General features: G+C 38.7%; 1 protein-coding gene across 1 annotated transcript in view; it reads right to left on the bottom strand.

The window, feature by feature from the left end:
• Positions 1-13,013, bottom strand: part of LOC125237379 (calcium-dependent secretion activator) — a 109,104-nt gene that overhangs the window by 4,853 nt on the left and 91,238 nt on the right. The window contains 15 exon segments of the mRNA XM_048144393.1: positions 187-292; positions 1,284-1,417; positions 2,416-2,550; positions 3,310-3,418; positions 4,739-4,869; positions 5,640-5,774; positions 6,088-6,262; positions 6,518-6,659; positions 6,873-7,029; positions 8,917-9,029; positions 9,118-9,265; positions 9,836-9,977; positions 11,664-11,854; positions 12,421-12,557; positions 12,762-12,938. Of these exon segments, the coding sequence (XP_048000350.1) occupies positions 187-292; positions 1,284-1,417; positions 2,416-2,550; positions 3,310-3,418; positions 4,739-4,869; positions 5,640-5,774; positions 6,088-6,262; positions 6,518-6,659; positions 6,873-7,029; positions 8,917-9,029; positions 9,118-9,265; positions 9,836-9,977; positions 11,664-11,854; positions 12,421-12,557; positions 12,762-12,938 (2,132 nt within the window).

Raw genomic sequence — 13,013 nt, 5'->3', positions numbered from 1 at the left:
CCTAAAATGACAGTATCTGTTGACATTATTTAATCTAGTACCTGGTCACAGTCTGTAGATATTACACATATAAAAAAAAGTGTCACATGAAATTACTTTTTAAAAACAAAATCATATTTTTACCTGGTAACACTGATTTGGGATTTTCCCCAAAATTGGGTAAATCTGTTATTACGGGTAACTCACCTTCCCAACCACAGCGGTCACGTTTCCAAGCTTGGCTTCCTCCGTGAGTGCTTCCAGTTTCGATTTGCCGCTCCTCGATCCTTCTTCTGAACCCTCGTCTCCGCCCCTGTAACAATAGATATTCATCATCATCTTTCTTGCGCTATCCCGGCATTTGCCACGGGTCATGGGAGCCTGGGGTCCGCTTTGACAACTAATTCCAAGATTTGGCGTAGGCACTAGTTCTTTACGAAAGCGACTGCCATCTGACCTTCCAACCCGAAGGGTAACTAGGCTTTATTGGAATTAGTCCGGTTTCCTCACGATGTTTTCCTTCAACGAAAAGCGACTGGCAAATATCAATTCCGAAAAACTGCGTGTTTGCGTGCCGCCGCGCGATTGCGTGTTGTTAGTTTTTTAAGCTTCACGTTCTTTCGCGTCGAAGTTTTTGAGAACGGAAAGAGCGTGCGTGTAAAGGCTAATCGGGCGCGATAGACCGCGTGAATCTGGCGCGTGTGCAATTCACACAATTTTAGTGAAGTACATGGTATTTGTTTAGTTCACAAAGCGGATATGCGCCATCTTGCGCGCGAATGAACGTACGTGTAAAGACAACCTCAGCCACGCGATTGCGCGCCCGCACTGGCAGACGTAATCGCGCGTTCTTTCCCTTCCCTCCCGCCAGCTTTACACGCCCATTCTTTCACATGCGATTGCTGTATCACGCGCTATAGAGCGTCTGTGTAAAGGCGGTTAATGGGAGCGTCCATCTAAAAGTGTTCAAGGTCATGTGGGTTCAAGAACTTGCGACAGGCATATTCTTATCTTATCTTATCTTAAATCTGCGGGGGCCCTTCCGGATACACTTCGACCCATCGGGATCTTAAGTGCAATTACCCCCTTCGATCCTAAGATCCTTCAGCTATTCAGGAGCTTCTCGACCATCTCTACGTATCGGATGATGAGGCTCATGGGTAGCTCTCTGAAGTCCTTTGGTGCTAGGTAGCCTGCTCCAAAGTTCCTCAATCTTTGTCTGGCGAGGGCGTGACATTCACACATTAGACAGGCATATTCAATACAAGTCGCCCGGTCTTCCTTTCTATATCTGTGAGTCTTACCCAGCGTCCTGTTGAGCAAGCAGCAAACTGCAGGTGGCCTCCTCAGTGTGCATTCGGGACGCCACGTTTTGGTAGATCTTAGAGTTCAGTTTATCGTCTATCACGCCTTGCAGCTCGAAGTCACTGTACATTTTCTGAAATTGAGAAAAACCGCTTAATATCTGTCCACGGCACAACACAGCTGCATTTCGTGGCAGCTTTAGATATGCCGCCACGAAATGCTGGAATAACATACCGCCGCCCATAAGAAACTACCGTTCAATGTTGTCTTTTACAGTTAAATACAAAAGTGATTAAAAAAAAAAAATTATAAACTAGCTTTTGCACGCGGCTTCGCTCGCTTAAATTCGAGAAATTATGCGAAATGCTACATACAAACTTCCACCCGGATATTTCAGGGAAGCAGGCGGCTAGAAAGAGACAAAAAGTAGTCTATGTCACTCCCCAACGGGAGTCCCCATCCCTTCAACTTCACTTCAATCTTCACTTAAAAAAACACGTCAATTTGTAGCTCCGTTTTGCCGTGAAAGACGTACAAACAAACAGACACACACACTCTCCCATTTATAAATAAATAAATAAATATTATGGGACATTCTTACACAGATTGACAGAGTCCCACGGTAAGCTCAAGAAGGCTTGTGTTGTGGGTACTCAGACAACGATATATATAATATTACAAATACTTATATTTATAGAAAACATCCATGTGCTCATCACACAAATAAATGCCCTTACCGAGATTCGAACCCGGGACCGCGGCTTAGCAGACAGGGTCACTACCGACTAGGCCAGACCGGTCGTCGGTATTAGATAGATAAATCATTTATTTGGCAAACTGCAAACACACACAATATACAGATTTGGCTAAGACCTCAAATTAATCGCAACATAATAAAAAGGACAGCAATAAAATGAAAAATGACAGAAAAAAAAAACAAATAAACAATAGTCAGAAAAAAAAAAATACAGAATACGGTTGTCCGTTGCAGCAGGACAAAAGGGTCTCGGCTCAGATACGCTTCGCTCTTTCGACAAACAGACAGATTTTCTGACAGAAAACAGACAGACAGACAGACATGTCAAACTTATAACACCCCTTCGTTTTTGCGTTGGGGGTTAATAAACTAACCTTCAGAATTATAGAAAGGCACGCGACCTGTTGTGGATGTAACGCAGGCCGTTCTGTTAGCCACGTGTTCACCAGCCCAACTTGAATGCCGTACCACTGTTCGAACAGTTGTAGAATCCATAGCTCATCTGTCACCTGCGAGAAAAACAGAAATTGTGTCGTTTAACTTCAAACTTGGGTAAATTCATTATGCTTTAAGGTTGAATATATAAAAAATATAATAGGACCCCGAAAGGTAATCAACCTTATAGCAGAATGGATTTACCCAGTTTTGAAGTTAAGCGACACAATAAGTCTTTAGTTTAGTATGAACTTTGCATGTTTTTATTTTAATATTTTTGCTTCTTTTTCTTTTGTAATGTAAAAATTGTTTAAAGGATAGGATACCCCTAAATATATTATGTAGAAAATGGACTGTGCAGTCCGTGTGCCCGAGTGATATAAACGTTAAAATTTTTGAAATATCATGTAACTTAATACTTGCACTGCAAGGGCTATCAAAATTGCTGCCAACTTAGCTTTAACTTGGTTTAACTACAAATAATACTTCCCTAAACTACGTTTCTGTTCAAAATTTTGCTTTATTTCATAAAGACACATTTTTCAAATTAAAGGAAAATTTGAAAAATTCACACCTCTGGCAGGACTCGAACCTGCGACCTCTGGTTTTGCCACTTTTGCCGGAGCCATCGCGCTTCCAACTGCGCCACGGAGGCCTGGTGGATGTGTGCGAATTTATCCATGCCTTCCGTCAATTCTTAATCGCCTTAGGGTGGCGTATTAGGGAGGTTTGACTTTTCCTTTAATTTGAAAAATATGTAATATTGCTCGCAGACATTTCTGCATGAACAAAATAAATAAAACCGATAATAATAGTTAGATTAGAATACGCACCTTCGATCTGATTTGGTCCATAGAATTCCTCATAAAGTTGACATAGCCTTGGCCGATGTCCTTGCCTGATCCTGACACGTTGGCTATCGTCAGTATAGAGCCGATCAAACTGAAAATAAAAGCATTTTTCTCACAGACAGACCTTATAGTTTTTTTTTAAATATTTTTTATTGTATATCATTTTTTTGTTTTTTATGGCTATCGGTGATTCACCCTAGTCAAAAGCTAACTGACAACAGCGACAACCCTACTTTTAATGGTCGATTTTTTTAATTTTCATAAGTTGTGTGAAGTTTGATCATGGTTCTGACAGCTAGTTTTCAACTGACTCTTGCAACAAACCTTTTGACACCAATAGGCACTGGTCCCACTGCGAGCTAGTAAGCTATGAGCTATCGGCTATAAAAACGAACAAAAGATAATCACTCCCGTGTAAATAAAAGAGACACGGCGATGTTTATAGTTACTCGCCCAGCGGTGAGCTATCAAAATCGCCGTGTCTCTTTTATTTGTACGGGGGACACGGGGTGCTTATCTTTTGTTCGTTTTTATAACCGATAGCTCATAGCTTACTAGCTCGCGGTGGGACCAGTGCCATAGAGGCTGATAAAAAATAATTCCACATCACAGCAAGAAAATAAGTCGCTTTAGGATAGTATTCGATGCGTCTCATCAAGACTAAAATCAGTTTGATTGATCTGGAGTGTTGACAAAGATGTACTCAAAGATACAAAGATAAAGAGTGGTCAAAAGAATATTTTAAGCAGACGTAAATGATGATTAAATCATTAAAAGTCAAGTGGAAAAGAAATGAGGGTAAAAAATTCTACACCATGGCAAAGCAGAAGTGAATACTCGCCTACGGATGGTAATCGACGCACGAAAACTTTTACGAAGCTTCGTGTCTATTCATGTTGACCAAACTAAAATCATATTTAAGTTGAGTAATGACTAATTAGATGTGCTCACAGATATGAAGACAATGAGTCGCCAAAAAATAATAATAATTGTAAGGGTAGCTGGCGAGTGCTGCCTCTACGTGCGACCGTGCGTCCCATGACACGACCAAGAGCAGCATCCGCTCGTTTTACCCCTTATATCTCGTTAAAGTGTCAAAAGGGCCTCTACAAATATGTCTTAAATATTTATACTGTAAGTCTTTAGAATTGTTTCTTCAGCGTAGGGAAAATGTAAATGTAATATGTAAATGGTAATGTTTGGACTGACTCCACGAGACAGGCCTAGCCTAGTGTGGTGGTCAAAGGTAAAATACTTGTAACACTTTTTGGCAAATAAACGATTTTTTTTTACATGTTAGCTTCGGCTCCATCACGCACGCCTCCCAAAGGTCTGGAATACCCTATGGTTTCCGCAATGGGAAAGACATATAAATTACCTAGGCTTACTTACAATAAGGTAGTGAACTTACCTCCCCTCATCAAATCGTGCGATCTTTGCTAATGTAGCTTCAAGTACGGCTGACAGTCGTGTTGTCATGCCCGTTGCCATCGCTTGGAGACAGGAGTCGATCTGTGCGTCCATCTTCGCATGGTATTGGTACTGTGGAATACAATTTCGATCAGAGGACATGTAGATTAGATAATTAACAATAGTAAGGATGGAGATGATAATAAGGATATTCTAAAGGAAATGAATAATCTGTGACCAGAAGTCAGAAACATTGTGGATTTGGACAACAACAGTGTCCCCAGTTTATTTTAGCAGCATATTGGTTTTAGTCCACGTCCAGGAACAGAGAACTGATAAATGTAGGTAAATGTAATATAGAATGATGTAGTATCTGACCTAATAGCCATAAATGAGTACTTCCAATACTAGCAGAGCCTGTATGGCAAGGGGGTATGGTCAACATACCGATTTTCTTCCCTAGATAAATCAGAGAAAGCATAAAAGAAAACCCAGAAATAAAATTATTTTAAAAAGGAAAATACAAAAACGGTAAATAAACATTATTATATAGTTACAATTCAGAACATAAAATATGTGAGTTCATACATAATTTTAAATAAATAAGAATTAAAAAAATATATTTCAAATATAAATAAAATCACGATGTAAAACGTGGAAAAACACATAAAATACAATGTCAAAATAACATACATTTCCAGAAACTGTTAATGTGTGCGTGGAAGATAATTTTTGTTCTACAAACACGGTAGATGTGCTTGCAATATCCACACTGCTCACTGCACACAACTTTAGCCCTTGGTTCTTTACTCCAAACGCCACATTGACCATGGCGAAGGTCTCTTTTGACAGGACACCCCAATGGAAGATGTTTTATCTATACCATAAATAGATATACTTACAATATCCACACCTTCTACTGCACACAGCTTGAGCGCTTGGTTCTTCGCGTCTAATGCCACATTGACCATGGCACAAGTCTCCGCTGGCAAGATGTAGTCCGTTGACATGAACGTTATGCTCTTCTTCAACCACGACTGTAAAAGAAAAGTAACATTATCAAGCACCAACATAATATAACCTGCCTAGCACCCCCTAGGACACCCTTTAATTTAAACGCCTAGTGTATAATTATCATCTTTGCCAATTTATGTGACGCAATTTGTCAACAAGACTGTCTTCAATCAAGGCTCTCCATCAATAACTCCTATTTACTTTCTGTAACTGTTTATTTAAGTAGCTAGGCGTGGCTCTCTCGGCAATTCAAAATCTAGAACTTAATCAGAATTACCAAAATGCAGTACAATCCTTAAGTATTTGCATGATGACGAAAAATCAGCAGCAATATACCTGGAACGAAGACTCAGTCCGCTGGATACAAGTCTCCATCATGTCACTGGCCATCAGCTTGAGCCTCTGCTCCAGGTGTGACCTGAACTCCGGCTCCGGCCAGTGCAGGTCCCGAATGAAGCATTGCAGGGCATCCAGCTTCCAGAACAGCTCCTCGCTTGTTGAACAACCATTGCTGGAAAGATTTTATATAGAGTGAGTAAAAAAGTAATATTTTTTAATTTATTTTTGCATATTTGTCCTGAAGTGTGCTAGCACACATGTTTATGTCGTATGGAGTAAATAGATGGAGTGGAGACAGATCTTCTTGAACTCGGAGTTGGCGAAAGCCAGCGCGATATCGCTCTGGATCGAGAAAAGCATGCTCTTGTCATCGCTCCAACTAAGCAAGTATTCAGTAGGTAAATCTCTCACAAAAGGCTCTTCTTACCCTTTAATCTCCCATCGTTCCTTCTCGAAGCCCTTGTGCAGGCTCTGTGCTATGGAGGACTCCATCAGGTCCACGTATCGCACCACGAGTGGGGCAAACGTGTCTCGTAGGTGCTCATGGAATCTACCGCCTTTCAGGTTTTCTGGGGAGATTTGCAATATATATTTCCTTACATATACATACATCAATATTAAAATTGCATAAGATAACATGTAGATAAAAATTGTAGATTGGTTATAAGAAAACAATTTTATTTAACTTTAATTCTAACAAGGTAAAGAAAATTTCAAAAGAAAACAAAAAAGATTAAAATGATTGTAAACTTTTAGATCTAAAGATCTAAAATACAAATTACCATCAGTTCTCAAATAATCGTTCAAAATCTGGAACAACGGGAAGGAATCCCACGTATCAGGAGGTTGTTCTGCTAAAACTCGGTCCATATCCACACCGAACAGGGCCCAAAATATCTCAGCATGCTCCACCAATAGCTCCGAGAACCACGCAAATGCCTGCACAGACACACGTGAACGTATCGATGAAAATGATGAAGATGAAACTAGAAATGAAGATGGCGATGAAAAGTCTGCAAAATTTAAAGACGATCAAATTGTGGAAGACAACACAGTAGGGGACAACGATAGTTTGCAACGTAGCAATGGCAGAGACAAGAAACCATGCTTCAGAAACTGTGCATGGATAAAAATATATCGTCATCTGATATATTAAAATTGCCAATTAAAATAGTTGCGCTGTTGCGCAATTTAGGTATACGATATTTAAATTTTATTAAAAATGTTAATACTTACCAATACAACAAAATATTTGCGTTTGAATGAGTTTTTACTATAATGGCATCTAAATAACGCAAATATTTTGAAATTTCTACACTTATACAATCTAAAAGTAAACCATGCAAAATACATATTATACCAAAATATGAAATAAATAACGCTCTCTATCTACGTTTTGATTTCGCTGCTAATAAAGCCGTAATTCCAAAGTGTTTTCATACTAATGTTGTTGTTTATGAGCAATGTGCATCATCCAATGCTGCTGACGTTCTATATGTACACCTGGATGATTTTTATACGACAAGTAATGTACTTTGAACAAGTGCAAGCGTCGTTACTAAGAACAGCGTACTACTGAAGCAAGATATTCTTTGTAAATGTGCTTTTAATGTATTGTAAGTCCTACTATGTTTTGTATCGAAGCTGTCTAATGTCGTGTTCAATAACGGTTTAAGTATTGGAGTAGACTGTTTTGAATTTTGTGAAACACTTTTCATTTCAGACGTCATATTTAAAAACCCTGCCAATTTGGTTGTAGACATTAAAATTTCTGCAATAAATTTTGATTTCTCAAGCCCAGAATGAAAAGTTACAGACCCAGCAATTTGTGTTGCTCTATTATTCCCATTCTCATTCGATATCCATGCAACATTTCAGTTTTAAAACTATCAACATCTATATTTGCTCAAGCGTGTTTCAGCTAGGAAAACTTTAATTAAACGTCTACTCCTTTCAAAAATTTGTGATCAAACCAATCAAGTGAAGTATGACCAAGAAAATCAAGTGAATAGACTGACAAGTGATTTGATCAGCATCGAGCATTCAATCAAGTTATGAGTAGTTACATTTGGTTGACCGCTAGAGTCCGGTTTTGTGTTATACACCTGCGGAGAAATAAAGGTAAGATAGAAGTGGGATATAAAAGTCAAAGAGTACTTAGCTTACATCCAACGTCGCGTAGTGAATAATGGCATTCACGTAACGACTAAGCCACATAAAATACTTGAGGAAAATAAACAACCTCTGTGGGATTCTAACTTAAAATTTAAATACCAAGTACACAACGACGACAAGCAATATTAAAACGAACTGTGTTATCTTTACAAGACTCAAGATATTTCATTTTGTAAAGACTGCACTCAAAATATCGTCGTGTATTGGGTAAACTGGAAATATTGTTCAGATTCTTTGAATAAAAGAGAAATATTTTCAGTTTAAGAATATAAATACAAATATTACTGCCTGATCATTCCCCACACTAATAGCGATAGGAGAGTAGGGTGCTATTTTTCAGTGAACACTGAACTTTTGTGGCAAAAATTCTTAAGATTTTATAATCAGTTAACATCATATCACAGTAAGTATAATTTTAATTTTTCGTTCCTCTTAAGAAGTTTTCCCGAAACAGAAATCACGACATTCAGGATAGACAGAGACACTGTTAGCAAATGTTTTGGAATAAAATATATAGAACTTAATGAGTATTTTCTCTACAATTTTGCAGTTTAGTTATTACAGCTTTTACCAAATATGATTTTACTCCAAAACTCGCATCCCACAGCTTTCTATAAGGACTGATTTAGAATACAATACTTTCTACATTACCTCCGCGTAGTGTTCCTCATTTTGTTGAAGCAGATCCACACACAGCTCTGCTAAATGTATCAGGTCCTCCAATTTCTTCGCTGGTGTCACCATTGTCTCTCCTCTTAAGTCCTCTGAATGTTTTATTTATATCTTAGTATCATTATTGACAACTACCTATTTCATCATTTACTGTATTATCTTCAGTCACTGTTATATTACCTTCGATGTTGGCCTTTTGACTAAGTTGTGTATAGTTTAGTAGCGCTGCGTTCTCCAAGCTGGTTTGTATCATAGCACGGACCTCTTCTGGTGCCACTGGTGTTACTACATCCTTCATCAAAACTCTCTCCAGCAATGATAGTGTAGCCTGAAAAGGTATATGACGCATTGACTTAAATTTACAAAACATCTTTGCAATACATTGATTTATTACTCGCATTTTTTTAAACATTACTTTCGATTTTTGTTTTTAGTAGTTCAGTAAAGGTTTTGTTTTAAATATCTGTTACAGGTTCTTAGAAATTAATTGCGAAACCGAATGATGCAATTTTGGATTTATATAGCTTAGGCATAGTAAATGAACCTTCTTAGTATTAGTATATACTATTTTCCACCGACATTAAATTTTGCTTTTACATGATATGTTCCTAAAATGTGTATTGCTCTTAGATATTTTTTTCGGTTTCGTTTTAAATGTCTGTTACAGGTTCCTCGAAATTAATTATAAAACCTAATGTCACTATAAATAACATTTTGCTACAATCATTCAGAAAGATGCCATTTTGGACTATAGTTCAGGCTAAGTAAAGAAGCCTTCTTAAAAGGTAATTAATTGTCCACCAACATTAAATTTTGCTTTTATTGGTATTTCCTTGAAATGTTTATTTCTCTTAGATATTTATTCTAGTCCTTTCTACTCACCTCTCTCAACCCTTACCTTCAACGCTCCCTCGGGTCGTCCGAATGGGAACGCGTATCTGAAGTTGGTGATCTGATGCTGCAGCAACGCCTTCAGCCGCTCCTTGATCTCGGCGAACTTCTCCTTCTCCTGGACGGTGATGCTGCCCACGCCGTCGGGCCTGCCAGGCAACGTGGCCGTACTGTGAACCACTTGCGTGTGGGCCTTAATCTAGTAGGGCACAAGCAGGATAGGGGACCGTGGAGATGGCAGAATATCTTAAAACCTAAGTCAACTAAGTACTCATATTTCATAAATAATAAGGACAAATGAAAAGATACGTATTTTTTTTACACAGATTAACTGAGCCCCACAGTAAGCTCAAGAAGGCTTGTGTTGTGGGTACTCAGACAAAGATATACATAATATTACAAAAAACTTATACTTATACATAGCATCCATGACTCAGGAACAAATTACTAGGCAATTTCAATTAGAATAGTAACGGCTCTAAATGGACCCTTGCGGAATACAATTTTAAATTTTAAGGACTTTTTGGAGAAAATTTGAAAATTAACAAAAACCCTTGTGCATATTGCATATACTTTACTTTTCCTCATTTAACAATATAGGTTGTCTGGTAGAGATCGCTCTTTAGCGATAAGACCGCCTGTTGTCTGCCTCTATTTATAATCATTTGCTTTGTCTCCGCTGTATCTTTTTTCTGTATCTCTTGCTGAGGTGTGCCAATAAAGAGTATTCTATCTATCTATCTATCAATACTCATAAAGTCATATTTTTCTTTGGGGTTAATTTTGTTACAGCTATATATGTCAAAGGCCTGAAAAAAAATTATTTAACAAATTTTTTTACAATATCGTAACTGCCAAATCCACTGGTCGGAAACAGAAAACATTAGTAAGGAAAAGCAGGTCACAGTTAGTATCAAGCACATATATTCAAGTATGGTACAATAGATGAGAAATGCCGCGGGGCAAACTAATAGTCCAGTACATAGAAAGCAAGTTCGTGTGAAGGCACAGTGACGTGTTCTATTAGGGGTGTAAAGAGGTACTTAGCTGTTTTCGATTATTTTGTAGGTTTCAGGAAAAAAAAACTTGTATCTTCACATCAAGTCAGTTAAGTACGTGATACGTTTAGTATTGTAGAAGTACTTAAAAATGTCGACCGAAGAACAAAGGCAAAAAAAACATACGGAATCTCAATATTTGTAATATTTTTTATAGGTATTAATGTCACTCACGGGTCAAGCGCAATGAAATATTTTACCTCTTCTTTGAAGTTTCTAGCAATAATCGACTACAGCTCTCTTTCTAACCATGTATCACACTGAAAAGAGAATAGGACCAAGAGTGGATCCTTGGGATACACCAAACTAAAACATCGATTTCTAAGACACAGCAGGCAAATTCGAATAAATTTCAAGATCTTTATAAAGGTTACCTATAAATTCTCATCTTTGTACTGGTATAACCTGATTGGAATTGATATCTTACTTAAATTACCGCGTCTACTATTCTAAACGCCTTCCATGAAACTATAGTAAATAGGTATTCAACGTAATTGTAATTCATTTACATAAATCTTTTAAAACTTCAGAAATTATTTGGGATGCATTTGACTTAGTAATATTGCTTGTCTTGGCTACCCAGTTGATATTTTTATTCCCATTCAGAAGTAATCCCACACTTCCCACAGATTACACCCAACTTTTACCCTCCGAATTAAACTTCCTCGGAAGTAAGTGTTTTGTCCCTTTATCACAAATACGTTATTGAACGTGACAAAAAGGGACAAAACACTCAACTAATCAGCTAACTTTATTATGAATAAAGCTCTTACTCACCTGTTGCCGTGGACGTGGCTGGCGCAGAAGGCGAAGGAGTAATGCATGAGGGTGGGGTCCACGGTCTGGGAGGCGCTCTCAGCGACGTCGAGGAGGTCGGAGAGGTAGCAAAGATGGCGGAAGCAGCCGCGGACGCCATAGCGGGCGCAGTACTCGTCTAGCACGAAGACTTGGCCGGGGGAGAACCAGCCCTGGGAAAGAAAGATTTTATGACATTACGCTTTTGTGAATTGATATTCATGAAATATTGGTAAGAAGAAGAAGAAGTGAGACAAATGACTAATAATGATTTTAAAGGTAGAAAGAAAAGTTTACAATTTTCATTTGGTAAAGATGCCTTTGGACTTTTGTATGCACCGGCTTTCCATTGGAAATATGCAAATCGCTAATTTTACACATTATTGATTGCACTAAACGTGACATGCACGCCTTCAACATCCCGGCCCACACATGGGAAGAGCTTGCCGAGGACAGGCACAAATGGCGCAAACTGGTGTTCGACGGACGTAAAATCCAGCAAGTAAGCGCGCCAAGCGTCATCAGCGCGATACGTGTTCGCCAAGTGCATACTTCACCTGCCCGAGTTTGTCGCTCCCGTATTGGCTTACATAGCCATGAATAACGCTGTCGCCCCACTTGACACTGCTTGTATAGTCTGAGGCCACTTTGAGGCCAATGATGATGATGATGAGATAATTTATATTTAGAAAATTAATGATTTCTGACAGCTTTATTACAAATGCATAGGAAAACTCACCAATGAGCAGTAAGGATCCTGGAGCCTGTACTTCAGGGTTAGGGACTGCAGTGTACAGAAAAGCTGGTGATGATCGTACTGACACGGATCTGCTTGGATGTAATCCTCCATTCCATGCTTACGCGCCTTGTCTGCATCTGTCACAAACATTGGATTGTTGATTGAATTAGCATGTAGAGATTAGAAGGTTATTTTTTTACCCTTTACTTCCATTACTAGGCAAAGTAGAGTCATCTGACATCTTGTACAAGTGATGCTGTATGATTTTTAGTACCCAAGTCATGACCCACAAGTAAGACTTGTTCGCATTGTCTGACACATATCAAAACTTTGTCTCTTACCTCCCATGATCTTATGATGCGTATCCGAAGTAGTAGGGGGTGTAGGCTTGTGGCTCTGCCCCGTAGCCCTGTATAGCGCCATGACCCACAAGTGGCACTCATTCTCGTCGCCAACTCCCATAAGCACTGATTCGCCGTCGCGGACGGCATTCATGAAGTTCTTGGCGCCTTCCAGTTCTGTTGGTAAATTTAAATTTTGAATTATCGAACATGATAATTCTTGAGAGGTTCGATGGGTAAAAGTACAGATTT

This window comes from Leguminivora glycinivorella, chromosome 21 (genome assembly GCF_023078275.1).
Source record: "Leguminivora glycinivorella isolate SPB_JAAS2020 chromosome 21, LegGlyc_1.1, whole genome shotgun sequence".
NCBI classification, from domain to species: Eukaryota; Metazoa; Arthropoda; class Insecta; order Lepidoptera; family Tortricidae; genus Leguminivora; species Leguminivora glycinivorella.
The sequence above is the reverse complement of the archived record's forward strand: the minus strand, read 5'-3'. Positions and strand labels throughout refer to the sequence as shown.